Source organism: Oratosquilla oratoria, chromosome 3 (genome assembly GCF_046742065.1).
Source record: "Oratosquilla oratoria isolate Oo_2021 chromosome 3, ASM4674206v1, whole genome shotgun sequence".
NCBI classification, from domain to species: domain Eukaryota; kingdom Metazoa; phylum Arthropoda; class Malacostraca; order Stomatopoda; family Squillidae; genus Oratosquilla; species Oratosquilla oratoria.
Window position 1 is genome coordinate 51,549,470 of NC_134779.1, and position 27,724 is coordinate 51,577,193.

General features: G+C 41.5%; 1 protein-coding gene across 9 annotated transcripts in view; it reads left to right on the forward strand.

Moving 5' to 3' along the window:
- Positions 1-27,724, forward strand: part of LOC143022391 (TLE family member 5-like) — a 178,636-nt gene that overhangs the window by 44,321 nt on the left and 106,591 nt on the right. For all 9 annotated transcript variants that reach the window (XM_076180563.1, XM_076180615.1, XM_076180555.1 and 6 more), the window contains exons 4-5: positions 20,958-21,021; positions 22,382-22,426. In XM_076180563.1, the coding sequence (XP_076036678.1) occupies positions 20,958-21,021; positions 22,382-22,426 (109 nt within the window). The remainder of the gene's footprint in view (positions 1-20,957; positions 21,022-22,381; positions 22,427-27,724) is intronic.

Here is a 27,724-nt window from a genome sequence, read left to right on the forward strand (position 1 = left end):
TCTTGCACAAAGATCTACGAGGATCGAGGATGGGCTGGAAGAGTGATGTCAATTTTTTTCGGTTTTCCTCACTCGACAGGAGGAGCATAAATTAAATATACCAAAGGATTTTTTCCCCTTACGCGGGAGGTAGCCAAAAGACAAAGGCACTGAAACCACTCCCACCCATTCCATCCCCTACATACTCCACTCCCCTCTACCCTCCCTCTTATCTTGGCATCTCCTGCATAAATCGAAACACGTTAAGTCACCCCAGATATTTATTTACCTTGACCACTAACCAACCCTTCACAAAATGCACATTAAGCTCTTAAATCTACGTAATTCTTTCAAGGATTATAAAGGCGGAGCATGCCGACAGGAGGCCTTTTGGTCCATATCAAGGTTGGATGCGAAAAAAATTAATAATGATAAAATAAATAAAAACTATAATAATGTAAATAACAAATACTTTACTCATCGTGCCAGTTGCTAAAATCTGAGAATAGTAGAACACTGCCCAACGACAGTAGCTTCTGTGTCGATACCAAAAGTATATAGAATATCCATTACCCTGAATGGAGATATATAATGTCGACCGACATCGGGTTCTGTATTAGTACCAAAGGTGCATTCAGTTAATAATGATCGTTACAAGTCTGCATTAAGATATAAATAGTAAAATGCAGTCTGTTACTATGCTCCATTTATGCTGTACCTATGAATAGTCCCTGATAGTTTTGTTAAGTCCATAGTATCAACACATTAGTCCGCATGAAGTGTATTACAATTACTTTCTTCTAATTATGCTGTTCCTATGTAGAGCATCTAATTGTTGAACATTCTATTGCATCTACACTCGCATAACTGTTCAGTTTCCATTGTGTGTCATCTTCCTCCTACATCACCTGGTAGTCTACCTCTCATCTTCCTCACCACTCATCACTACTCTACCTCTCCTCCTCCTCCTGTCCCGTCATCCTTCTCTCCATCCTCTTGCCTCTTACAGCAGCTTTCCATTTTCACTCCTTTCAAGTCACACCGATCTACCCAATTTCGCCATTTTCATTTACTCGTTTCCTAACCCCCATCTTGAGCCTTAACGTACTACCGACTGTACCTCGGGATGAATGTCAACAGAGACCATTTGGTCTCCAGACATATCAACTTCCCGTAATACAAGTATTGTGGTCCATTTCAACGAGTCTGTTTAGCGTCCCGATATCAACATTTCACGGTACAAGACTTATAGTATTGTAGTCTATTTCATCGAGTTATTCAGGTAAGTCTCCTGACATATATACTCGTATTGACAATTTGATTAAATTGTTTTGCATAGGGGATTCGAACCCCAGGCCGGATGGCACGGCATTGTAGTGGTGTGTTACCACCACATTAGTAAAGGAAATCGTCCGTGATTGAAGAATGGAAACTCCAATTCTCTTTGGATTTGTATATTCGAATTAAAATGCGAGTATAGGCGAACAAGGCCGCTGTCTTGACGGCGTATATTTACATTACTAGTTTCAATGGGTGACAATTATTTGATACAGGAAATTAATTATGGTACACGTACATCCATAGAAAACGATTTCTTGAAGGCGTGAACTTGCTACAACATTCTTCCCCCACTCGTGGTACAAGTAATCAGTATTTCATCGAATCATTCAGATGTGCCTTCCGACAAGTATTTGTATCAACAGTATGTAATCCATGAGGTGAAATGGGTGGGAAGGTATGTGTGAGAAAAATTTGACGCAGCCAGAAGGGATTTCTCCCCGTCCTCTCCTTTTCTGCATGAGGGGACGGAGAGGGGGGGTCGCCGATTTAATGAAGCGGCCTTGCTGTGGATATGCTGTGTCTTGCGACACTGCTTCTGACCCAGGGCAGTGGGCAAGATGGGGCTACCTCCCTTATAAGGGGAAAAAAGCCTTTGGTGTATATCAACAGTTTGATAAGATTGCCCTGCCTGCGGGATTCGAACCCAAGGCCGGGTAGCGCGACGCGATCTCAAATCATAACACACTCCCCCTCACCCTGTCTAGTTCATTTTTATCAATCCTCTTCGCTTCGCTCGCCCCATATCCACACTTATCCTTTATCCTCTCTACATAGTGTACTTCCATTACTCACGCCGTCGCTATCGGATTTTATTTACCTGCGCAGTGTCGTTCATGTAATTGCAAAGATCGCTGTTATTATCCTTGTTGCTCTTCACCCGCCCCCTTTACGATGATGCCACGGTTTAGTGTGGTAATCAGGCCAACCTTCGTAAACAGGAGGATAAGCACGAGTTATCCCCAAGTAAAAACCGTCCTGTCAATCATCCTTAAAGGGGCATTTAGACGGTCAAACGGTTTGACAAACCCGGTTTGTCAAACGTGTTTGAAGTGATGTTTGACCGTGTGAATAGGGTATTTGGTTGTCAAACACGTTCGACAAACGTGTTTGACGACCAAATACCCCATTCACACGGTCAAACATCAAACACTTGTTTGACAAACCGGGTTTGTCAAACTGTTCGACCGTGTAAATGCACACGGGCATTGAAGAGACCCCAGTCTTCACATCACCCTCACCTTCTTCTGTCCCCGTGTTGCCGATTTCCTTCCATAATTCGCCCCAACCGACAGTTAATATAATTCTCAACCTCACCAACTCTGACATCGTATTCTGCCCGGTTCCCTGCGTGATCCGTATCTTAAAAAACATAGTTGATTTTTTTTTTCCTTTTCATCTTTTTCTTTCATGCACGTGTTTGCTTTCTCCCCTCACTTCGTCTCCATTTCACACATCAACGCAATCAGTGTTTTACTGTACCTTTTACCTGTATCTTTGTTACATGCATTCTCTACCTAGTGTGTACCTTCGTCCGTGTAGGACTTTTGTATCACACAGGGCTTTTCTTCCTGTGAGGGCGATGTCCCTCCATACTGCCTTGTCCTCCACTCCATTCTCTCCTCTTCCTCCACATTTCCTCCACTACGCTTCTTCTTCTTCCTCCACGCCATTCCCTCCACTCCACCTCTTCGTCCAAGCCGTTCCCTCGAACACGCCTCTTCTTCTTCGCGCCATTCTCTCCACCACCCAAGTACTGACGTTCTTCTCTCCATACCTAAATGAAATTCCCCAAGTTTCTTTCTTGAGATAAGCAAATCCTCCCATTAAGCCCTCTGACGCATAGTTTAGCGGAGGGAATTTCGTGATCGGTTTCACGTGGAGGGGGAAGAGAGTGTCTCTCCCGCCTCTATCTCACGGGCTTAGGCTTGTCATTGTCAGCTGTCTTTATTGTTTATTCTGTCAGGGCAGGAGGGTGCAGTTGTCCGCGAGCAACACTGCGTGCTGTGTTTGTTTATTCGGCGCATCGGAAGCTTTCATTTCCGGGGCATGCGTGCGAGGAGGAGGATAAACCGGGGCTCTATGCACTGCCCTGGACGGACGTCACATCCGAAAGGCAGATATACAGACAGGCAGACAGGCTGGTAGGCAGGCAGGAAGGCAGGAGGTCATGTAGGCAGACCGGCAGGCACACGGGTTGGGTATACAGACAGGCAGGTAGGCAGGAAGGCAGGAGGTCATGTAGGCAGACCGGCAGGCACACGGGTTGGGTATACAGACAGGCAGACAGGCTGGTAGGCAGGCAGGAAGGCAGGAGGTCATGTAGGCAGACAGGCAGGCACACGGGTTGGGTAGACAGGCAGACAGGCAGGCGAGCAGAGAACGGAGGGGACGGGCGTATAAACAAGTAAATGGTAGGGAAAATATAGCCATGTTTGCGCTCGGCTCGGTACACTAGAAAGGGTAATAGTAGTCTCGTCTCTGGTATCCTCCCCGCTTCCATTTCCTCTCTCCCATCATCTCCGTCTAATCCTTTCACCTTCATTTCGTCTCGTTAGGTGTTTTGTCATTTTCTTTGCAGTGCTTTTGGGTGTGTTAGTGCATGTAATTCACCCGTCTTGGATCACGTGTTGTACTCGTGATCGAAAGCTATTACCCTCCTGGATGAGAGCTCAGAGGTTTTGTAGTCCGAGCTTAGGGTAATGTTTTGACCTTTTGTACACCTCAGACGCATCCCCTTGTACAGGGGGGACAGTAACGACTGACGGTATATTGGAGCTTTCACTTATGTGTATCTGGTACTTATGTACGAAGTACTGTATTATTCCACACTGGATAGGGGAGAACGCAGGGAAGTCAGTACAGTGTGAGAGGGCAAATTGCTGGTTTGTGGTCTGCCAAAGTTCCCTTAAAACAGCCGAGTGTTTGAGCACCGTAGGTGACCTCTGATTGTGTAGACTGGTTTTAATTCCTGGATTCAAGTCCAGCTGATTTAGCTGAGGACCAAAAATCGTGTTGCTAGCCCCACAGCATTGGGGCATCACTCAAACTCCAAGACTCCCGTCTCCACGCCCTACAAGGGTGCTACACAGTAAACAGGAGGGTTAGTGACTAATAACGGGTTTGGGTATCCGTTGACTCGTAAAGAGTCCATCTGCCCTATCGATGGTATTCTTTGTCGCTGCCTTACGTTAGTAGAACCGCCTCACTAAGAAATGATTTATCCATTTCCGGTGCCTCTTGTCTGTCATGGCCTTCACCCGTCTCACCACTTCCTCCTGCATGGTGGCCAGTTCTTCTTGGGCAAGACTAGATGTGGTTGTAGGCAGATGGTTAATATAAACTCGATAATTTCCCTTGTCATTTGGACTCGTTATTAGCAGGTCAGCATAGATCTCCATAATCCCAGAGTGGAAATGCCGCAATCCCACAATCCCAGAGCTCGTAATCCCTCGTCCTTTATCGGATGTGATTTGGGCGAGCTGTGCTTAATTCAAATCTGGCTAAATGGAATTGCAGACCATGAAATGTGTATAGAAGATTTGTTTAGTGAGTTTGGGTTTGTATGTGCTTGTCTTTGCTTTGTCTGCGTGTGTGTGTGTAATAATGATAATATAATAATAATATACGGTCTATTGGGTATAGCAGCATTACTGCTGAAAATATACATCCTACAAGATTATAGCATTATAAAACTATGACAGTGAAAAGATGTTGTTACAAGCATTAGTGTGTGTGTGTTTGTATTTGCGTGTCTTTGCTTTGTCTGTGTGTGTATGTGTGTGTGTGTGTGTGTGTGTGTGTGTGTGTTTGTCTGTGTGTGTGTGTCGGAACCTATTGATAGAGGGGAAATGTGGAGGAGGTGGGACCTGAAGAGGAACAGGTGACCGTTCTTGAAAGGGTAAGAGGCGAGGAGTTCGACTGAGTGGATGCCGCGAGATATGAAGCGTGTAAAAGGGAGACCAGACAGAAGATGGAGAGACGAGATAGAAAAGTTTGCAGGAGTGACGTGGCAGAGGAAGGGGCGGTCGTGTGAATCATGGAATACTATGAAGGAGGCCTTTGTTCAGCAGTGAACTCAGGACGGCTGATTTTATATATATATATATATATATATATATATATACATATATATATATATATGAGTGTGTGTGTTTATGTATTTATGCATGCTGACTACGACTTTAGGAAAAGGAAACATGAAATTCCTAAGCGTTTTCGTGTGATTCACATCTTCATCTGTATTCTCCCCCAAAATATGTGAGTTACACGAAATCGCTTGCCAATTTCGTATTTCCTTTCCGTAAGTGGTAACCAGGATATTTGATCACGTGGCAGTTCTGTGATTTATGTACAACACTGAATGGGTCCCAGTGAACAGATATGCATGTTTTATCAAGCACGATACACTTTAATTCTAAGCCATCAACATCGGGAGACTCGAGGAGGCCAACATGCAACATACCACGTTTCAATTTCTGCATGTTGGCCTCCTCGAGTCCCTCGATGTTGATGGCGTAGAATTAAAGTGTATTGTGGTTGAGATATATATATATGTGTGTGTGTGTGTGTGTGTGTGTGTGTGTGTGTGTGTGGAGCGTGCGTGCGTGCGTGTGCAGGAGTGGGTTGGAGAGTGGGCGATTTGGGAGGGGCAGTTGGAAATAAGAAGACGGTTGGGAGATGAGACGGGGGAAGTGGGAAGTATATTTGCCGTGGCGTGTGTACACAGCTTTCCGCCTTCGTGATGAATTGTAAACACCGCCGTGCTCGTCCGCCAGTCTCCTCTCCTCTCCCTCCTCCTCCTCCTCCTCCCCTTTCTCACCCCACACGCCTTCTGCCGTTCCTCCCTTCATTCCACATCTGCGCTCTTTACGTTCTCCCTCCCGTCCCTCCTCTCCTCCCTCCCCTCCTCTCCTCTCCTCCCTCCCTCCCTCCCCTCTTCTCTCTTTTCCTCCCTCCCTCCTCTCCTCTCGTCTCTCCCTCCCCTCCTCTCCTCCCTCCCCTCTTCTCCTCTCTCCCTCCCCTCCTCTCCTCCCTCCCCTCTTCTCCTCTCGCCCTCTTCTCCTCCCTTCCCTCCCCTTCTCTCCTCCCTCCCACTTCTCCTCCCTCTCCTCCTCTCCTCCCCTTTTTTCCTCCCCTCACCCTCTTTTCATTTTTCTTCTTGCCCCTCCTCGTCACCCTCCTATTACTCTTTTTCTACATTTTCTTCATCTTCCTTCTTCTGTTCCTACTTTTTTCCCCTTGTCAGCCTCCTTTTTTACAATTTCCTCATCCTTTCCCCCTTCCAATACTTTTTCCTCCTCTTCCTCTTCTCTCCAGCCCTTTCCGCACCTTTTCCTCGTTTTTATCCTTTTTGCTTCTTTTCAGTTTTCTCCTCTTCCATCACCTGGTGCTCCGCCCCTCCTTCCGCCCCCTGTTCCTTCTTCACTTCTCGCATCCATTTCTCTATCACTTCTGTGCAACGTCTTTGGGTTGTGCCTACTCTTTCTATATATTTTTCCAATATTACAAATTTTCACTCCTCTTCTATTTTGCATTGTCTATTTTTTAAAAAACCTCATGTAATGCCGTCTTGCCTCCCATGCAGTCCAGAACCCTCCACCTTGTGCTTGCCTTTCTCGATTCGTGGTATCGAATTTGGGATACCGTGTCCTAGGTCCAACTCGCCCGTGGCAGGGTTGGAACCGTCGACATTTTGATCTCCGTCGCAAGTAGCGACGCTGTAGCCCACTCGGCTAGCGAGCATTCATGAGTGGCTTGAAATGCCACTGAAACATCCTCAGGAAAACAGTTAAAACATATGACGACAGATGATTTCATTAAACCATTTCACTCTGTTCACCCTTAGCGTTGGTCACTGAATCTAAAGTAAAAAGGTTCATCCCTTCCAGTTGTTAGTGATTTCTTTTGGTCCCTGGAAACCTCGGTATCTTCCCGTCTGTTGAGTTTTCCTCCATCGGACAGACTGGACACTTTTCCAGCAGAAATATAATTAGTTAGCCAATGAACACTAGTCGCGGACGTCTTCGTAGGTATAAGTCAATATGCTTTGGCGATTGCACTTACGAATTCATTTTGTGCAACAGTAGGCCGACTGTATTTTACACAGCAATCCGAGTTCCAGTCCCGTCTAAGGCTGAAAAAAATCAGCATTGTTGCACTGCTAACCGGCACTCCAAATTTGGTGGGCAAGGAGTTGTTTGTGTAAGGTCACATCATTACCCATAGATCGGCCAATATACGAGCTCTCCTCCGGGAGGGTAATAGCTGTCCAGTTATCCATTTATCAAATGCCCATCATTGTTGTTACGGTGGAAGATATTTATGTCCTTAATGAGGTCTTGTAAGGGCTACTTCTTGCCACAGGCGTCGATGAAGTATTGGTGGATGGTTCTGTTGTTGCCATAAGCCTCAAGTCCTCGACTGCTAACAACGGAGCCATCCACCAACTCTCATCGATGGCCATGGCAAGAACCAGCCCATACAAGATCTCATTATATTCAGTTCTACAATGAAGATGACCATGTGCATTGGCTGAAGCAATTGCCTGTTATAAAACATTAAAAGGAGTAATACCCTGACATCTTTCGTATTCTACTCCATAGTTTAAACTTTGAAGAAAAGAGTAGATACAGAAAGTGGGAGAAATGTTCCCTTAAAATCATTGACGCCACACACACACACACACACACACACACACACACACACACACACACACACACACACACACACACACACACATGCATGCATATTGTATATATAAGATAACACATCCATATCACTTCCCTTTTACTCTCATCCATAGCAGAACAATGCACATTGAATGACCCAGTTCCTAAGATTCTGGGTTGAGTCTACCTTATAGGAAAATAGTGAGTAGAGGAACTCTAGTCCCGTTACTGTTCCCTAAAGTCGCATTTTACGACACACAGCACAGTGGTAGAATACTTTTTCTCCTCCACAGGGGGATCAGGATAAAGTAGTCTGAGAAGTGGTAAAGTACAGTTTTAAGTGAATAACATAAAAGAGGGACAGTTCAGTAGTATTACTAATGTATCATCTTTCCTTTGTGAGTAGATGAACGAACGACGTGGCTGGTCTGCAGGGACATTCCAAAAGTCACAAAATTGTTACCATACACTCGCTACCTTAGTACAGTCCACAGACACAGCGATTAAACATTGCGGCTTTACGTTCAGATTCTTCATATATTTACCTATTTCGCTCCAGCCCACGGAGTTTGCTCCTGAGCTCAGCCCGGCAGTTGCATTACTGAGGTCTCCTACCTCTCATTTCATACATCGCAAATACCATTATTCTACCACCTTAATGGAATACACACCTGCCTGCCTGGCCTCCCTCCCCGGTCGCTGTGACTCGGAGCCCGTGATTAATGGCGGGTTTGGCATGGAAGAAATATATTAGCGGATAATCACATAAAGGGCGCTCCCGGGAAAACGGGACGGTCGGGGAGCGGACGGGTTCCGCCGCAGCTGGGGAGAGGAGAGGAGAGGAGAAGCGAGAGCGTAACGTGTGAACTGCGATGCTGTCACCTTCCACTGGCTGATTAATGAGTCCCCCAAGAGGTCAGTGCCTCTGGGTCTGTGGTATCCTCTCCTTCGCGCTTTCTGCTCATCTACAACGCGTGTGATGACGTGGCTCTAGTTATGTATCCCACAAGTTGGTAGTGACGTTCGTAGTGCAGTAGATGAAATGGGTATTTGCAGTCGCAACGAATCAGATTGCCACGTTTGCGCAAGGCGCCAACATACTGTCTGGATGACACTGAAATACGGAGCTGTCATGAAGTGTTGCCGGAATTGGTGTTTTTAACAGATGCGTGTAATGGGACAGTAGAAAAAATACTTTCAGAACTTGTATTCAAGTCTCAAAAAAAAAAATAACACACGAATGTGGATGTGCGAAGTAGATGTTAGTTATTTTGAACATTGAACCTCGAATTATGAACGGAGGCGGCGGCCCGCACAGCAGGTAGCTCTTCCAAAACCCAGCATTCAAAGCTTTAATGCACAAAATGAAAACATATACGTTTTGAAATAGTTTATAAGAAGGCAGACATGTAGCTCATGGGTTTGAGTGAGTGGTTCTTAACCTTGGGTATCTGTGAGTATCCTCAAGGGGTATGAAGCCTTGAACCCTGGGGGGGGGGGCGGTACGAGACATAGCCAGTGCAATGGTATATGTTTACTATGAGAAAGCAAAGCAAGGTTTGTATCACTAATCCTTTTCATGTGTTTGCACTGTATTTGTATTGGATGGGGGTACGAGAACATTTTTCTGAGATATCCAAGGGGTACTAAGGACACTGAAAAAGGTTAAGGACCCAAGCCTTTAGTGAAAGGCAGTAAGGGATGTTGAGAGTACACCCGTCTGATCATATATATATATATATATATATATATATATATATATATATATATATATATATATATATATATATATAAAATAACCCTAAGCTATAAATAGCGCGCCATACTTTGTGGGGTTGCTAGCGAGAGTCGTGGAGTAAGCAAAATGACCCTGGTCCACCCCACATTATTTGTATGACGATCCTCCTAATCCTGACGCCAGTGACCGTGTACCGGGGTGACAAATGAAACCAAATCAACAATGCAAAATACTGTATTAATCACAATGTGATAAACCGCCACAAAATCAAGCGTGCGGTCACTTTGTAAGCAGAACCAAGACTTACTCGGACGCCAAGCCACGGCCACGCCACCAACCTCAGACTTGGCGGGAAAAACATACACGCTTAAATGAACACTTGGCTCTCACAATGATATATTAAATATATAATAATAAATAAACAACATTGCAAATATGTACAAACAACACCCAAGGAATATTATGTCATCATTACAACCGCATTGGCAAGGGGAAGATGGTTATCATCAAATTGTAGAACAGCAAGTGTTGTGGAATGTCGGTTGGGGGAGCGTGGCGACCTAACAGAAATGATATTATGCGCCAGATGCCAAACAGGCAAGCCGCAAACAACCAGAATTCTTGCAATTTCCACTCCCCTTCCAGTTATGCCTGACCCATCTTGTTGGCTTGCAATTGTAGCTCACCATCCAGTGGCATGCTATCCCAGTTCACGCATTCCCTGGCTTTGTAGTTACATTAGCAAAAAGCTTCCCGCCGAGAGCATGTAGTCACCGCGACTGACATTGCTGCCCTCAGCACGTGTGGAAAGTTGTGATCGCACAGTATGCAGACCATCCGTTATGCTCTTTATAGTGTTCGTATGAACGCTGTGTTCGCTTGCACCACGTGTACACAACGTATATCAGCTCGACGGTGCAGTGGTACTGTTCTTGGCCGCAAATTCAGCAATCAAAATATGAGTCCTGTACAGGGCCGAAATAATTTCAGCACCGCTGCACTGCGAGCCGGTACTACAACTCTGGTGGGGAAGGAGATAGGGTGTGTGTGGTAAGGTCAGCATAACCATAAATAGGTCCATATATGAGCTCTCATCCTGGAGGTAATTATCTGCCGATCACGAATCCAACACGTGGTCCAAGACCGTTGCGAATCACGCACAAACACTCCAACATAAAATGCACATCTGTACATCACAATACGACCACGCGCCCTCGCCCCAAGCATGCACGCATGCACGCACCAGCGAACAAACGAATTTTTATTTCATGTATATATCATCATCATGCTGTGCCCCATTGTGATATCGAAATTAAAAATGAATGCATTTGCACCAAAACAATGAAATAAAGAGGTTGGCACTGGTCCGTATGCGTTGATTAATATGAAACACAATTATGTTTCGTCCATTTTAATCCTCAATACAAATTGCTGGATTGTTTAACCATTTGTTAATTTTTATTGAATCATTAATTTTCACTGAGCGTGCAAATTTTCTTTATTGAAATGTAATTAGCATATAATGAGAAGTGAAAATATACGCTAAACATACCTCATGTTGCTTCCAACGTGTTTTCGTTTTAACTCGATCCGTAACGGCTTTTTCTGTTGCACTGGCTGCGGACCGACAGACAGGCAGACAGCCAGTCTGGCTTGACAGGGATGCTGGCCGTTATAATTATTCCGGCTTCCGATTGTAAAGGGGTCATACGCAGCCGATCTCGAATAATTCGACGTCTCTTGTAGTTGGGCTTGCGTCCGTTAAGTCATTTAAAATATTCGTGACAACCGTTCAGTAGCGAAAGGGGTCAGACAGTCTCGATACCCCTTCTAGACCATATGTCGCCCATTTGTGCTGGCGGCTCCCGTCAGGTTGTTGTGCCCATTTTGGTACCGGAGGAGTTGTTCCATCACTAGACATCCTAGCTATGCTCTTCATTTTCGTATATCCAACCCTTTATTCCCTCCATCTCACCCCCCTCTCTCTCTCTCTCCCTTCTTTCCTCCCCCCCCTTCCTTTGAGGTTGGCGTGTGCTTGTGTTTTTGGACGCGGTGTGTATGCTCACAAACACGTTACTGCTTATATACAAATCAGCCGCTAGGCATTTATTGGCAGGCAGATTGGAAAAGGCTGATAGGCCGCTAGTATCAATATTGTTCGCCAGCGGCTGCCCTGCACGCGACTGGACTCTGGCAGGGGGATTTACGTGGGTGCGTGCATTTGTACGTGTGCGCATGCGCGCGCCCCGCTGCTGCTGCTGCTGCTGCGGCTGTTGCAGGGTTCTGGACTGACGTTATTGCTTCACATTTTATTGCGGAGTTCCAAATTTTCGGGACACATTTTTGGTTTGCATCCAGGCATAGTTTTCAACTTTTTTGTAAGCAATGCATGTAATCATTTATTACAGGCTCTCTCTCTCTCCCCCCCTGTCCCTTTCGTTAGGTTGAGTGGTATATATGTGTTACATAAGTTGGAATATTTTTTCAATTGTGTGGTCATATATCGACAGATAAACATACCATCACAGAAACACCTTCCATTCCTACATCCACACACCAACATTCGTGCGCATGCGCACACACACACACGCTCGCGGACAATATTATGAATTTATATCTAGGTATGATGATTAGAAATTAAGTTTATAGACTAAGTTGGAACCGTACATAATTCTGAAGCTAATTATAATAGATTGGAGAACAAGAGGTGCAGGACCACAGGAATGTTGTTCCTTTCATATACCCCAAAATTGAGTACTATACTTATGCACACACACACACACATACACACTCACACTTACACACAATCACACTCACTCTTACACACACATACACACAGTGTTGTGTTGGCCGCCGTTGTGACAGGACGTTCCTGCTCTTGTTCCAGTCGCTCTGAGTTGAATTAGATCACGGAATATACCTGATAAGTGGTTGTAGGGCTGGAGAAAAACGTGATGCCTCCTAAAGTGATTATTTAGAGAAATATTTCGTGGAAAGAGTACCAAATATTGGAAGGTAGATGAAGTTCTTGAGTTTACGAAAACTGTGACCGGTTGTGACAGTTGTAGTGTATTTGGGAACGACACTGAGCAGGAACAGGAACCTGGTTATAGTAGTTTTATTAAAGAGATAACTAATTTAAACGACAAAGAACAAGAGTGGCCACAAGTAATTTAATGGTGAGTTGAAGACATCATAGGGGCAAGTATACGAGTGCACTTTATATAGGCCAAGGGTCTAGAATTGGAAATCTAGAATGCTAATTCGATTATGTTAATATTTTATAAAGAAAGCCAAAGGCGCTCAACAATTTGTGGTTTGATAAAAGTTAAAAAGATGTAGATTCATGTTAAAACAATGTTAAGGCGACATGCGCCTTTTGCTTTTGTTGTTGTTGATGTTTTCCCACACGCTAGGAGCGCCATGATGTAAACATGTATAATATAGACGGTGTTGTCGAAAGCATGCGTTTAGTTTACCCTTACTAATGTATGGATATTCACAAAGAAACTGATCGACACGCACGGAAAAACTAAGAGACTTAAAGAAAGTGGGAATAAAAACAACGAAAATCAAACAAGAACAGAAAGGATGGATTCATATGAAAGACAATCCAGTTTATTCAGATCTCATTCAAATTTAACTTCAGCCCTCAGGAAGCGGCTCTGTGAGAACACACTTCTGCCACTCCACTTTATCCCATCTTGCTCTCTCTCTCTCTCTCTCTCTCTCTCTCTCTCTCTCTCTCTCTCTCTCTCTCTCTCTCTCTCTTATTACACACACACACACACACATATATGTATATATATATATAATATATATATATATATATATATATATATATATGTATGTATATATCAGGCCACAACGTCACATAAGCCACGTTGCTAAGTCAAATAGAAAGTTCATAGATTCGTTGTCTTTGCGTCAAGTCCCAAGTCATTCCTAACGCCGTCCAGTCGCATTATGAATATATATATATTATATACATTATATATATATATATATATATAATATTCCATAAATAGATAACGTACAGACTAATCGTGAGGAAGATCGCCATGCAGAGGTCATCGATATATGTATACAAAACAATGGGATGTTCCCCAGATCACGTCAGAGGGCTGAAGTTAGAGTCGATTGACTATAGTAGATCAGCAGTGGGGGAAGGAAAGAATGTATGGAAAGGTACCTAGGAGTAAAGAAACGTTTAAGAGAGGTAGCGGTTAAGCATAATACAGAAATGAAGAAAAAATTCAGTTTATTATGGGAATATGTAAATTAGGAAGATATATACACAGTACAAAACCAATAAAAATGAAACCACAAAGTGTAGTGAATGGGGTAATTAAAGTTACTCAGAAAACTGACAAGCAAGGAGGAATACAAGAATGTTTGGGTAAAGAAGAGAGGAATTAAGGACATGGTAGAAGCAGCTAAGAAAAACTGAGAGCAGGAAAGGACAGATTTTTGCTGGAGAATGATAGAAGATAAGGTGGTTTTGAAAAATACATATCCATAGGAAAAAGAAAGAAAAGCAATTAACTGATTGGAAGCGGCTTACACTAACATAGATTGAATTCAGCAAGAGTAGGAGACGAATTACTAAAGGAGAAGGAACAAGCCATTTGTGTTTTGTTTGAGACCAAGCTCAGTAGAAAAGTGGATTGTAGGGAAAGTGGGGGTCAGTATATTTGACATCGGGACAGAAGAGGTCAAATGGGAGTGTTAGCTTCTCCCTATCCCATATACCGGTAGTAATAACAATGATACTAATGTGGAAAAAAGTGGTATTGGAGAAGGAATAGTCAAGTAAAAGAATGAGATTATTTTTACAGTGGGAGGTGGAAAATGCACATTACTGTAGCAGCACTTTAGTGTAGAAAAACAGTCAAATGAGGACCACAATGGAAATAAGCTTACATTTTTTTTGTGTTATACTCGGCATTTGTAATTGTTATTTCGAAATATGCGTTCTTCTATTATCTGCACTTCATTTATATTTATTCAATGCCAAATAGAATTATTATTATATATGCCCCACCGATGATGAGAGTATGTGAGGCAAACCATAAAGAATTACATACTTTTTATTTCTCTAAATGTATAGAAAACTGTTATGTGTCTAATAATACCATGGGTGACCGAGCATGGTCAAGAACCGAGGTTCAGCACGAGGACTGACGACGGTGTGTGAGTGATGTAACGCGTCCCTAGGCGTATACCCCCAGTTGATGGTGACTTATTCTGCTGTTGTTGACCTCCCTATGAAGGGGATGATCAACTTATAACCAACGCCGATACTTCCATCCATCCACCAAAATCAAGGGACAAGGGAAGGGTGGGAATTTGTAGATGTATTACAGTATGTATGAATGTATGTATATAAAGTATATGGCGACATTGACGTTGATGGACATTTCCGTAACTTCCTTTTTGGCCGCTCACAAAAACTGTATACTCACAATTTCCGTTTGTATGAATGACGCTCGATTGGAATTGGGCTTCGCCTAACGACGGAAGCGGACTGGCTGTCAGAAGGGAACAAAAACACTAGGTTGGCATATAAACAGGTTGATAGACAAAGGCATGAAAGGCAGACTGACAAACGGGTAAATACACAAAGTCTGAAACAAGCCAGTTGGCTGACAGACAGACAAGCAGGCAAACAAGGACAGAGCCGGTCGGCTAGAGTGAAAAAATATATATATCAACAGTGAGACTGATAGACAGGCCGCTGATGTACATTCCCGAGCGAGCGGTGTTGGCCATTAGTTTACGACCAACAAAACATACGCCCGACGTGGAAAAATGGCTTTAATACTCGGCGCGATGCAGAGAACAACAAAATCTCAGTTATCAACAAAATAAAGTTGTCAGAATTGTCAGGAACGGGGCTAGGGCATGTCACACACACAGGCAAGCCCGATGAGAGTATGCCGCATGTGCTCTTGCTCTCTTTCTCTCTCTCTCTCTCTCTCTCTCTCTCTCTCTCTCTCTCTCTCTCTCTCTCTCTCTCTCTCTATATATATATATATATATATATATATATATATGTGTGTGTGTGTGTGTGTGTGTGTTGCTGCTTTCCTTTACACTACAACTGGGTAAACGCACACACATTTATATGTATGTGTGCACACAGGAAACAAAACCAAATGAGCGTTGCTCCTATCCTGTATACTATAACTGGTAAACGCGCGCGCGCACACACACACACACACACACGACTCGGTGGCGCGGTTGGTAGAGCACTGGACTGCCAGCACGGTGGTGCTCGCAGTACCTGGTTCGAATCCTGCCCAGGGCCGAAATTATTTCGGTATCACTGCGCTTCGGGTCGTTACTCTGACTCTCGTGGGCGGGGAGTTGGGTGTGTGTGTGTGTAAGGTCATAGCATTACCCATAGATCGGTCATACGAGCTCTGAGCTCTCTTCCGGGAGGGAAATAGCTGTCAATCACAAGTCCAACACGTGATCCATAGACCAAGATGAAAAGACTAAGGTGAATACACAACTCGTGGCGCAGTTGGTAGAATTCCCGACTGCCACTACGGAGGTCCGAGTTCGAATCTCGCCAAAGGCTGAAATGATTTCAGTATCGCTGCGGTGCGGGTTGTTACTCTAGCTCGTGGGCGGGGAGTTGTGGGGTGCGTGTAAGGTTACAGCATTACCCATAAATCGGTCATATGCGAGCTCTGACCTCTTCTCCGGGAGGGGAATAGCTGTCGATCATGAGTCCAACACGTGATCCAAGACCATGGTGAATCACACACACACACTTGTTGCGCATTGGTAGAGTTCCCTCCTGCCACTACGGTGGTCTGGGTTCGAATCCCGCCCAGGGCTGAAATGATTTCAGTATCGCTACGGTGCGGGTCGTTACTCCAGCTCTCGTGGCGGGGAGTTGTGTGTGTTTGTGTAAGGTCACAGCATTACTAGATAGGTCATATATAAGCTCTGAGCTCTCTTCCGGGAGGGAAATAGCTGTCGGTCACGAGTCCATGTGATCCAAGACCATGGTGAATCATTCACACACACACACACACACATTCGTGGCGCAGTGGTAGAGTTCCCGCCTGCCACCACGGTAGTCCGGGTTCGAATCCCGCCCAGGGCTGAAATAATTTTAGTATTGCTGCGCTGCGGGTCGTTACTCCAGCTCTCGTGGCGGGGAGTTGTGTGTGTGTTCGTGTAAGGTCACAGCATTACCAGATTGGTCATATTTGAGCTCTGAGCTCTCTTCTGGGAGGGAAATTGCTGTCGATCACGAGTCCAGTACGTGATCCAAGACCATGGTGAACCACAAACCAGCTCGACATTGCAGTGGTACCCTTCTCGAAATCTTAATTCAGCGACCCGAATTCGAATCCCGCCCAGAGCTTAAAAAAAAAAAAAAAAAAAAAAAAAAAAAAAAAAAACTCCGTCGGAGTTTATCAGCAGGATTGTGGGAGGGACATATGGACTACTGCAGAAGATTAAAGTGGCGTACCATTATATGGATGAAGCGATGAAATAACTCGTCAAAACCCTGATATGTCCAGGACCAGAATATGCATTAGTAGTAGGGTCCCCATACAGAGTGAAGGATATAAGCAAGATTGAGAGAATACAAAGGGCATCAATCAAAATAATCTCCAGCCTGGCAGATAAACCATATGAGGAGAGACTAAAAGCAGTGGGTCTACCAACTTTGAAAGATCAAAGAGAAAGAGGTGACACAATTACGGTGTTCAAGTTACTAAAGGGGATAGATTCCATTCATAGAAGAGATCACCAGATTAAAGATGGGAGGGCTTTAAGAGGCTGTGGAAGTAAATTAAGAAAGACAACACATTGAAAGAATGTGAAAAAATAGTTTTTCATGTAGATATGTATGTGGAATAGCTTAGAAGGTGATATAGCCCAAGCTCGAACAATACATGAATTCAAATCTAAATATGATAATTGGAAATCAAGGATATAGATTAAGTTGGAACTGTACATGAGTTTGAATTTGGGTATGGAAGAAAATTAGAGAATAGGAGCCAGGATCCAAGGAACATTGCTCCCTTCCTGTATATTACAATTAGGTAAATACACACACACATGCAAGTGGTAAGGCTGCTTCCTGGGGAAATGCCCAGTTAGATATAACAATAGAGAACACAGTGACCCAGTGGGTAAAGGAAGTGACTCTGATAGGAGTAGACCTTCCCACAAGATTAGATCGACTACTAACTAAAGAGCACATCATGAGGTCCTCAAACTACCTTTGCCCCATAGGAAAAAGTGACCATGCAACAAATAACTTTCAGCTGGAGGATAATGAATTAGATACAAGGAATTAATTACACAGGCTAGGGAGACTCAATTTTGGGAAGGAGATTACTTATGGTTGAAGAAATTCTTTGAAGAAGGAGACTGGGAGAAATTTATGAATACCACAGGAGTAATGAAGAAATTGAAAAGCTTTCTTGACATTTATTGTACAGTCTGGTATTTTACCTACCTAGTTGTATTATATGGGAAGAGAGCTATGCTCGTGGTGACCTGTCTTTGTATCTCTTGGCATCAAGTTTTTTCTTAAAATCTTGAATAGTGTTTGCACACACTGTTTCGTTGTCTAATTTGTTCCAAGTATCTATCACTCTGTGTGGGAAGCTGTGCCGAAGATTAATGGAAGGAAGAAGCAGAAACTTAGCTGCTTCAACAAAAGTTGTGAGATGGCAGAGGAAGCAAGGGAAATGGCTTGGGGGAAAATGAAGGAAGAGAAGAAGTAATAAAACAAAAGAAGTTTAGAAGTATGAAATGAATATACAAGAATCTCCAGCGAGGAGGAAAGTAATTTTGAAAGATGTGTTGTAGATAAATGTAAAGATTTTAACAGGTTTATCAGTGATAGATTGAGACACAAAGAAATGTTGAAGGTCATAGTGGGTGGTGAATGAAATTTTTTAATTGGTATTCACAAAGGAGAGCTGTTTTTTGGAGGAAAGCCAGGGGAGTAGGAATTCGGGTGTAGAAGATATGAATATGGGAGTGAGAGAAGTGGTCAATCCTTTGGGATCATTGGATGTGACAAAAGCTTCAGGACATGATGGGATCTCAAACTGGATACTGAAAGAATGTTAGGAACAACTGGTGGACAAGATTCGCACTCTAATTGTATGTTTAAAGAAGTCATAGTGCTTCTCAGTTGGAAAAAGGCTATTGTGGTACCAATTTATAAATGTTTAAGTAAGGTGACACCACTAGATTATAGGCCACTATCAATGACCAGCACAATAGTGAAATCATGTGAAAGATTGATGGACCAAATGTCTTGAAGAGATGAACATTCAGAGAGACAGACAGACAGATCTGGGATGTTTATGTTGAACTTTTTAAGCTTTTATTCGAGAATAATCGATGTGGTGCACGGGGGAGAGAGGTTGGTGAACAGAGACCTAGAGGAGGCTTTTTATTAATTACCTTGCAGTCGACTTGTATGGAAACTGAAACATATTGGAGGACTAAGAGGCCAACTGCTCAAATGGATGAAAGATTTTTGAAGGGAAGATACATGAGGACAGTGGTAAAGGATAAGATATCAAAGTGGAGATCAGTAGCAAGTGGAGTTCAACAGTGTTCAGTGTTTGCACCAATAATTTTTCTTATCTGTGCGACACTTCCTCTGACCCAGGGCAATGGACAGGATGCAGGGATGACGTCATCCCAGGAGGTGCCAAGATAAGAGGGAGGGAGGAGGGTGGAGGGGAGTGGAATATATAGGAAATGGAATGGGTGGGAGTGGTTTCTATGCCTTTTCTTTTTTAGCTACCCCCCTTGTACGGAGAAAAAGCCTTTGGTATATGTATGTCAATAACATAATGGAAGGTATAGCAAGCTATGTTAGCATGTTTGTAGATGATGCAAAAATCATGAGAAGAATGAAAATTAAGGAAGACTAGGATGTTGCCAAAAGATTTAGACTATTTTTGCATAGAGCCAAGAATGGGAAATGAATTTCAATACCAAAAAATGTAAAGTACTGGAGAAGGGCAATATGTATAAAACACCATCTTTGAACTATTCCTTGGGAAGGGAATCAATTACAAAAGGAAATGAGGAAAAGGATTTAGGGAGTTTTGATAAAAGACCGTGTGTCACCTTTCCGACATATCGGCAATATTGTGGGAGAGATGTATAAAATACTGCAGAAGATTGAATTGGCTTTTCACTATATGGATAAAGAGATGAAAAAACTCATTGAAACCCAGATCTATGCAAGACTGGCATAAGTGTCAGTAGTATGGTCCCCACACAGAGTGAAAGATATAAGCAAGATTGAGACAATACAAAGTGTAGTAACCAAACTGATCCCCAGCTTGGCAGATAAACCATGTGAGGAAAGACGGGATCTGCCAGTGTAAAGATCAAAGAGAAAGAGGTAATATGATTACAGTTTTCAGGTCATAAGGGAATAGATTACATTGGCGGAAAAGATCTCTTAAGGATAGGAGGACTTTAATAGTCATGAGAACTAAGTAAGAAAGACTACATGTGTAAATGATGTGAAGACATAAAATTTTCCATATAAATGCATAAATACTTGGAATGCTGTAGGTGATAAAACCCAAGCTGAAGCAATACATGAATTAAAATCTAAATACAATGATTGGATATCAAGGATATAGACTGGAACTGTACACAAAATTGAGGCTAGGTGTGATAAATTAGAGAGAAGGAAATGGGACCCAATGAAGGTTGCTTATAAAAATGCTTGGAACAAAGTTCAGTATTACTTGTTTAACAATTTTGAAGTAGACAGAGGTAATGAAATTTATAGTATTACTGAAATTATATTTCTGATTAGATTTTAGTAAAAAATATAATTTCAGTTATACTATAAATTTCATTAAGTACAATGAAATATTAAACCAGCAGAACATAAAGTCTTGAATGGAAACTAAGGGATTTGTGGTAATAAATATGGTATACTTGTTTTGTTCAGGTCCTCTAATGCTTACTCTACTATTGTTTATACTTTGTTTTCTTTTCCTTATAATCTTAATGTAATGTACAAGCAGCAGTAGAAAGAAAAAAGGTGCATTTAAGAAATACTTCATTGATGTTGGCCACGATTAGTATTAAGTACAGCTGCATATAGAGTTATGTGACACAATGTAATTATAGCTGTAGGTGGGAATGCTACCACCTATCTAGATAGATTGTGAATATAATTTAACCTATTTTCTCCATTGTTTCAGTATAAAACTGGAAGCTGATAAGCTGGTACAAGAGAAGTCAGAGATGCAGCGACATTATGTCATGGTGAGTAGTTTATTATTCGTGTATTTATTAGTAGTACAAGTGTATTAATATCAGTATTAGTTTTGATATTATCACATAATGGACTTTCGTAGGTTGCTACTGATTGTCCATAATAGACATATCATCAGTCAAGTTCTTCATCAGCCTGATCATAGCAGTTTAGTTTTGTTGGAGAAACATAGATATTTTTATTAATATTTGTTGAAAGTTGTTAATCCTCCAACGCTGCAATTTTTGTCATCTGCAAATTTGAATATTTTACATGCAGACCACTATCCACAGTTCCCTGGGGAACACTGCTCACTATATCTTACCAATTGGATGCATTTCCATTGATTACAACCTGTTGTTTTCTCTGCATCAGCCAGTCTTTGACTTGATTATGAATATTACCTATGGTGCCATATGAGTGTAATTGACTTAGTAGCTGATTATGCAGGACCATATGAAATGCTTTTCAGAAATCGATGTATATTATAATGACTGATTTGCTATCATCATACATACTAAAAACACTATTAAAGAAGTCAAGGAGGTTGGTCAAACATGAAAATTTTCTAAAACTTTGTTGAGAGAGTATTATTAAATTATAAGCTTCAAGGAAGTCCACAATTTTATCCCATAGAATCATTTCAATAATTTTGCATACTACTGATGTCAGAATGTTAAGACAATAATTACTGGGCAGAGATTTGTTACCTTTTTCTTGTATGTGAGTTACATTAGCCAATTTCCATTTTTAAGGTAATTTACCAGAAGTTAAAGATTGAATAAGGTCGTGAATGGTTTACAGATTTTATTTTCAGCTTCTTATAAAATCCTTGGGAAAATCAATCTGGTCCTGGCATTTTATTAATTTTACTTTGACGATCTGATGTGCATTTTCAATTTCAGTAACAGAACAGTTAGCAATTTATTATTATTATTAATGATATTATTCTGAAAGCTGCCCATGTCTTCATTTGTATAGACAGATACAAAATTTCTATTTAAGAAACAGGCCATTTATTTCCCATCATTTGTAGTATGAGAGGACCAATGTTAGAAGTAATTACTTCCTTTTTATTTACATAGCTGTGAAATTGGGTACAATAGTGGATTGGAGTGATAAATATTGTAAATGTAATAAAGGTGTAAGTGAAATTGGGCAGGATGTATGGACTGGAAGGAGGATGTCAGATGGAATAAGTTTGTTTCAGACTGGATACTGAGATTGTATAGATGAGAGGGTGATCACATAGAAGATAGCATAGTCATGTGACTCGTGGAGTCTGAATGGTTGAATGATATAATTATGTGTTCTGTTCATGAATGTTGATAAGGTTTCACTTGTTTATACATTGTTTCCTTTCATTTACAGTACTACGAAATGTCATATGGCCTCAATGTGGAAATGCATAAACAGGTCAGTTTATATAGAAAGTTTTGTATCTTTATGTGTCATATTTTTTGTAGTGCAGGGACTCTGGCTGTTCTAGATATGTGTATTTATTAATTTTCCAATCATAGTGCATTTTCTTTTTGTACTTTAATCTTAAAAAAAGAATCCCATTCCAATTCCTTGTCGGCCTCACTCTTCACGATTTGGCCCATTTTATAGGATTTTATGTTCTTCAGTTCCCTCCCCCCCTCCCCCCCCATTATGCCTCTTGACTCTTCTTCACTTACCCTAATCATTCAACATTATGGACATTATATCTTTTCAGTATAATTATATTTGCCTTATCATCAAACCAGCTCAGGTTTTTTTTTTTTTTTTTTTTTTTTTTTTTTTTTTTTTTTTTTTTTTTTTTATTACCTCAAAGCTGTCCCTTCAATCCTCTTCCTCTTTTGGATTTCTTCCCCTTGTACTTACCCTAATTTGCTCTTCCAGTGGGTCAGTAGGTTTGTAAGGTCACAGCACTACGATGACTACCTTTCCAAACTTCTAGTGAGTGGCATAGAAACAAACTCAAGCTTCTGCACAAGTTCAACATGCTTAAAACTCATAAATTACATATAAACATCCATCCAGGTGTCAAATGAGGCAGTTGTCCATCTGCTGGTATCATGTAACCCAGTACAACTTGCTGCATGGTCTGATTGTCAGCTACTGAACCAGTTCCCCCACTGGTCACTGACCAATGAAGTGGGTGTGTTGGACATTCAAAGAAGAAGAAAAAAAGTAAATTAATAAGTATATACATACATATACCAAGGGCTTTTTCCCCCTTACAAGGGAGATAGCCAAAGTCAAAAGGCATAATTCCACTCCCACCCATTTCATCCCCGCACTCTCCTCCCCCATTCATCACCCTTCTCTCCCTCCCTCCTTCTTTTCTTGGCTTCACCTTGGTGACGGGTCATCCCTGCATCTTGCCCACTGTCCTGGGTCATAAGAAATGCAGCAAGACACAGCACATCCACAGCAAGGCTGCTTCATTTAATTGGTGACCCCCACTCTCCATCCCCTCATGCAGAAAAAGAGAAAATGGGCAGAAATCCTTTTGTGTTGTGTCAAAATATCATTCACACACAAGCACTCACTAACCCACCATCCCCCACCCACTCCCTTCCATGCATTACAGCATCATTCATATACAACCATTCTCCACTCACCCCTATCTTCCGTCTTCTCCATTCCTTCCTCAACAGATCTCTCCCTCTTTCTCAGTGCCCCTTTTACCCTATCCATCCATCTCGTCCTTGGTCGCCCCCTTCTATTCACTCCCTCCACCTCTTGTCTTCCACACCTCTTTTACTAATCTTTCTTCACTCATTCTTTCCATGTGTACAAACCATCCCAATACTCTTTCATCAATCCTATCTCCCAACTCCCTTTCCACTCCGCTCTTCCCCTCACCTCATTTCTCACACTATCCAGCCTTGTAACCCCTACCATATTTCTCAGACGTTTCATCTCAAACACATTCAAACTCTTCCTTTCTCTGATGTTCCGTGTTTCTGCCCCATACAGTGCTGTCAGCACAATCACCCCGTCATACAATCTCCTCTTAGCATCCATCTCCACATGTCTATTTCTCATTACACTTTTTAATGCACAAAAACATTTACTTGCTTCCCTTAATCTACATTCTACCTTCCCCTCCACTCTTCCCTTTCGCACTACATGCTCCCCCAAATATCTAAAGCTATCCACCTCCTTGAAAGTTAACCATTTGAGTGAAAACAACTTGAATGGTTAACTTTCAATTTAGAGAGGTAATATGGGAAGAATAGGCAACAGAATGTAGTGAACAATCAAGGGGGAACAAATCATTGAACTTGTAGTGAACAATATAATGACTTTATGACTGAAGGAACCAGCTTAATATAGAGGCACAAATAAGCCTGCAAGACTGGAGCAATTTTAACAAAAGAACCTGAAGTGACTGAATTACTGGTGTCCATTGGATAAGAGTGGTCATGTGATTCTTGAATTTGAGCTGGAAGTGAAGAAGATGGAATTAAAGAGAGAAAATAGATAAAAGTAAAAAACTGAAAAAAAGTTTAAACTTACAAATGCAGTTAATGAAAGTTGGATGAAAATATAATTTTAAACCAACACTGTAAATGAATTTAGGCAAAGCATAATGAGTAGAAGAAAAAAAGATAGGATCCCATGAATACAGTTGCAACCCACAACTACCACAACTAGGTAAATATGAACTTTTACCACAACTAGGTAAACACAATTAGGTAAAATTTAGTAAATACATACAGCTTACCCAACAGAGTCAGGTACTGGCTTGCAGTGCAATGGTATTTATCAACCTTGGGCTGGGACTGAATTTAAATCCACTCCAGCAAGCTTGGTACCACTACATCAGCAAGTTGATGTGTATTTACCTAATTTTAGTATACAGGAAAGGAGCAACGCTTGTTAGGTCCCATCTCCTACTCTCCAATTTATTATACCTAGCCTCAAGTTCGTGTACAGTTCCAACTTGTCCTATATCCTTGATTTCCAGTTATCATATTTAGATTTGAATTCACATAATGTTCTAGCTTAGGCTAAGACTTTCTTCCAAGCCATTCCAAATATTTATGTATCTATATAGAAGACTGTTTCTTCATATTCTTTAGACATGTAGTCTCGCTCAATCTGTTCTCATGACCTCCTAATGCTCTCCTATCCTTTATCAAGAGATCTCTTCTGTCACAATAATCTATTCCTTTTAGTGACCAGAATACTTTAATATCACCACTTTCTCTTTGATCTTTTTAAGATGGCAGACCTTGTCTTTCCTTATTTGGTTCGTTTGCCAGACTGGGGAACAGTTCGGATGCAGCCCTTTGTATTCTCTTGATCTTGCTAATATCCTTCACTCTGTGTGGAGACCATACCATTGACGCATCTTCCAGTCATGGATGAATCAGGGTTTCAATTATTTTTTTCATCATCTCTTCATCAATATAATGAAAAGCCAATTAAATCTTCTCCAGTAGTCCGTACGTCTCTCCCACAATCCTGCGGATATATCTGTCAGGTGACAGTGTCTTTTATCACCACTCCCAAATCTTTCTCTCCTCCTTCGCTTTTGTAATGGATTCACTTCCCTAGAAATAGTTTAAAGATGGTCTTTTATGGCTATTGCCATATTTCCAGCTTTTTTTTTTTTTTTTTTTTTTTTTTTTTTTTTTTTTTTTTTTTTTTTTTTTTTTTTTTTTTTTTTTTTTTTTTTTTACTTCATTTCCATGCCAAAAATAGTGTCTAGATCTTTTTGCAATAGCCTACAATCCTCCTTGTTTTTTATTCTTCTCATGATTTTTACATCTGCAAATATGTATTGTTTACCTTATTGTAGTATACAGGAAAAGGAGCAATGCTTATTGGGTTCTATCTCCTATTTTCTTTATTTATCCTACCTAGCCTCAAATCAATGCATGGTTCCAACTTAATCTATATCCTTGATTTCCAGTTATCGTATTTAGATTTGAATTTGTGTATTGTTTGAGCTTGATTAATGTCACTTCCTAAGCTATTCCAGGTATTTATGCATCTATATGGAAAACTGTATTTCTTCACATCCTTTAGATGTGTGGTCTTTCTTAATTTGGTCCCATGACCTCTTAAAGTCCTTTGTTTGTTAGCGTGCGTTTGCATGCATGTTTGTGTGTATTTACATAATTATAACGTACAAGATGGAGCTATGCTCAGAGGTTCTTGTCTCTGTCATCAGTGATAAAATTTTCATTTAAATTCATTTGTGTTATCTATGCCTGTATGTGCATTTGTGTATATTTCATGTGTATTTTCATTTGCCTTTCCCGCCCAAATTTTTACCTGTATACTCCCCTTCTGTTTGTACAGGGCCTGGCCATGTTTGCAGGCTTTATTTGCACCGTCAGGCCAGTAGTGCCTTAGGGATTAACAGATTCTGAGTGTGGAATTCAAACCTTCATGAGAAGGAGAGGGTGTTTGGGGTTTGTAGGACTTAGGAAAAGGAGAGGGAGGAGGAGGAATAGGAGGTTGTGGGAAGTTTATGCTAATAAGGAAGAGTGAAATGAAGGACAGAAAGAGAAGATAGACATGAAAGAGGAGGAGCAAGGGTAATAAAAAGAGTATCATGAAGCTGTCAGTGGCACTGTAAAAAGATCATAGGAAGGATGGCAAATTTGGGATCAGACAAAGGGAGAGGATACTGGAGTTAATAGAGGTGAAATGGGGGGTTAACTGGGAATAGTTGAAAAGGATTGTGAGGTAGAGGAACTGCACTGGCATTGGAAGACATATAAATGTTATTGATAGGGTGATGGGCAAAAAGTTGTGGAGGAGGGTGACTGAGATAATAAATAGCGAGTGTTGTGGAAAAGTTGAAATAATATCTGAGAAGGCAAGGAGGAAGAGTGACTGGGAGATCAAGGAGAAAATAAAATTGAGAGGAAGACAAAGATTAAGGTGGAGAGGATCATATGAGCTGATAGAAGTGGAATAATATGGAGGAGAAAGAAGAATCATGTAAGGGTTAGAAAAAAAAAGTGGAGTGGGGAAGAAATTCAAAGAAAGCATGTTTTCAGTAACAAGAACTGTGCCTGTGTATATGTAGTGTTACTTTTTTAGAAGGTAACAGTAAATATTTAAAAGTTATTTAGTTTATTTATGCCTTTTGTCTAGGAACGAAAAAGAGTGTTTCATTTTAAAATTTTATTTACACAAAACAATATCAACGAAAGCACTTGGGTAACAGAACAATTAAGTATTTATTTTAATGAAAGTTAAAAAATCAGAAGACAAGAAAATCACGTGAGAAATAACAACCCTTAACTAACACTTAGTTTACATGTAATGTGGATGAACTAGGTGGGGGAAAACAGATGAACAAGGTCACTCACGACAGCAAATTGGTAAAAGCCCCGTATGACACACCAAATTCAAAATCTCAAAAGGTGACCTACAATTCTATTAAAAAAAAAACATACATAGGACGTACTTCACGTAAAGTGGATAAACAAAAGGTGGAGGAAACAGATTAACAAGGTCACTCACGAGAACAAATTGGTAAAAGCCCATGTGACACACCAAATTCAAATTCCCAAAAGGGGACCTACAATCCTAACAAAAAACCCGCTCCAGAAATAGGACATATTTCCTATAAAAACCACTTATGTGTTTTAAAACCCTAGGCTGTTACTACATACCTTGTGGGGAAAAGTCTCCGTAAAAGGGAGATAGATGGCCAGCTACTGACTCAAAGGAGATGAGGAAGAAGAAGCCCTGAGA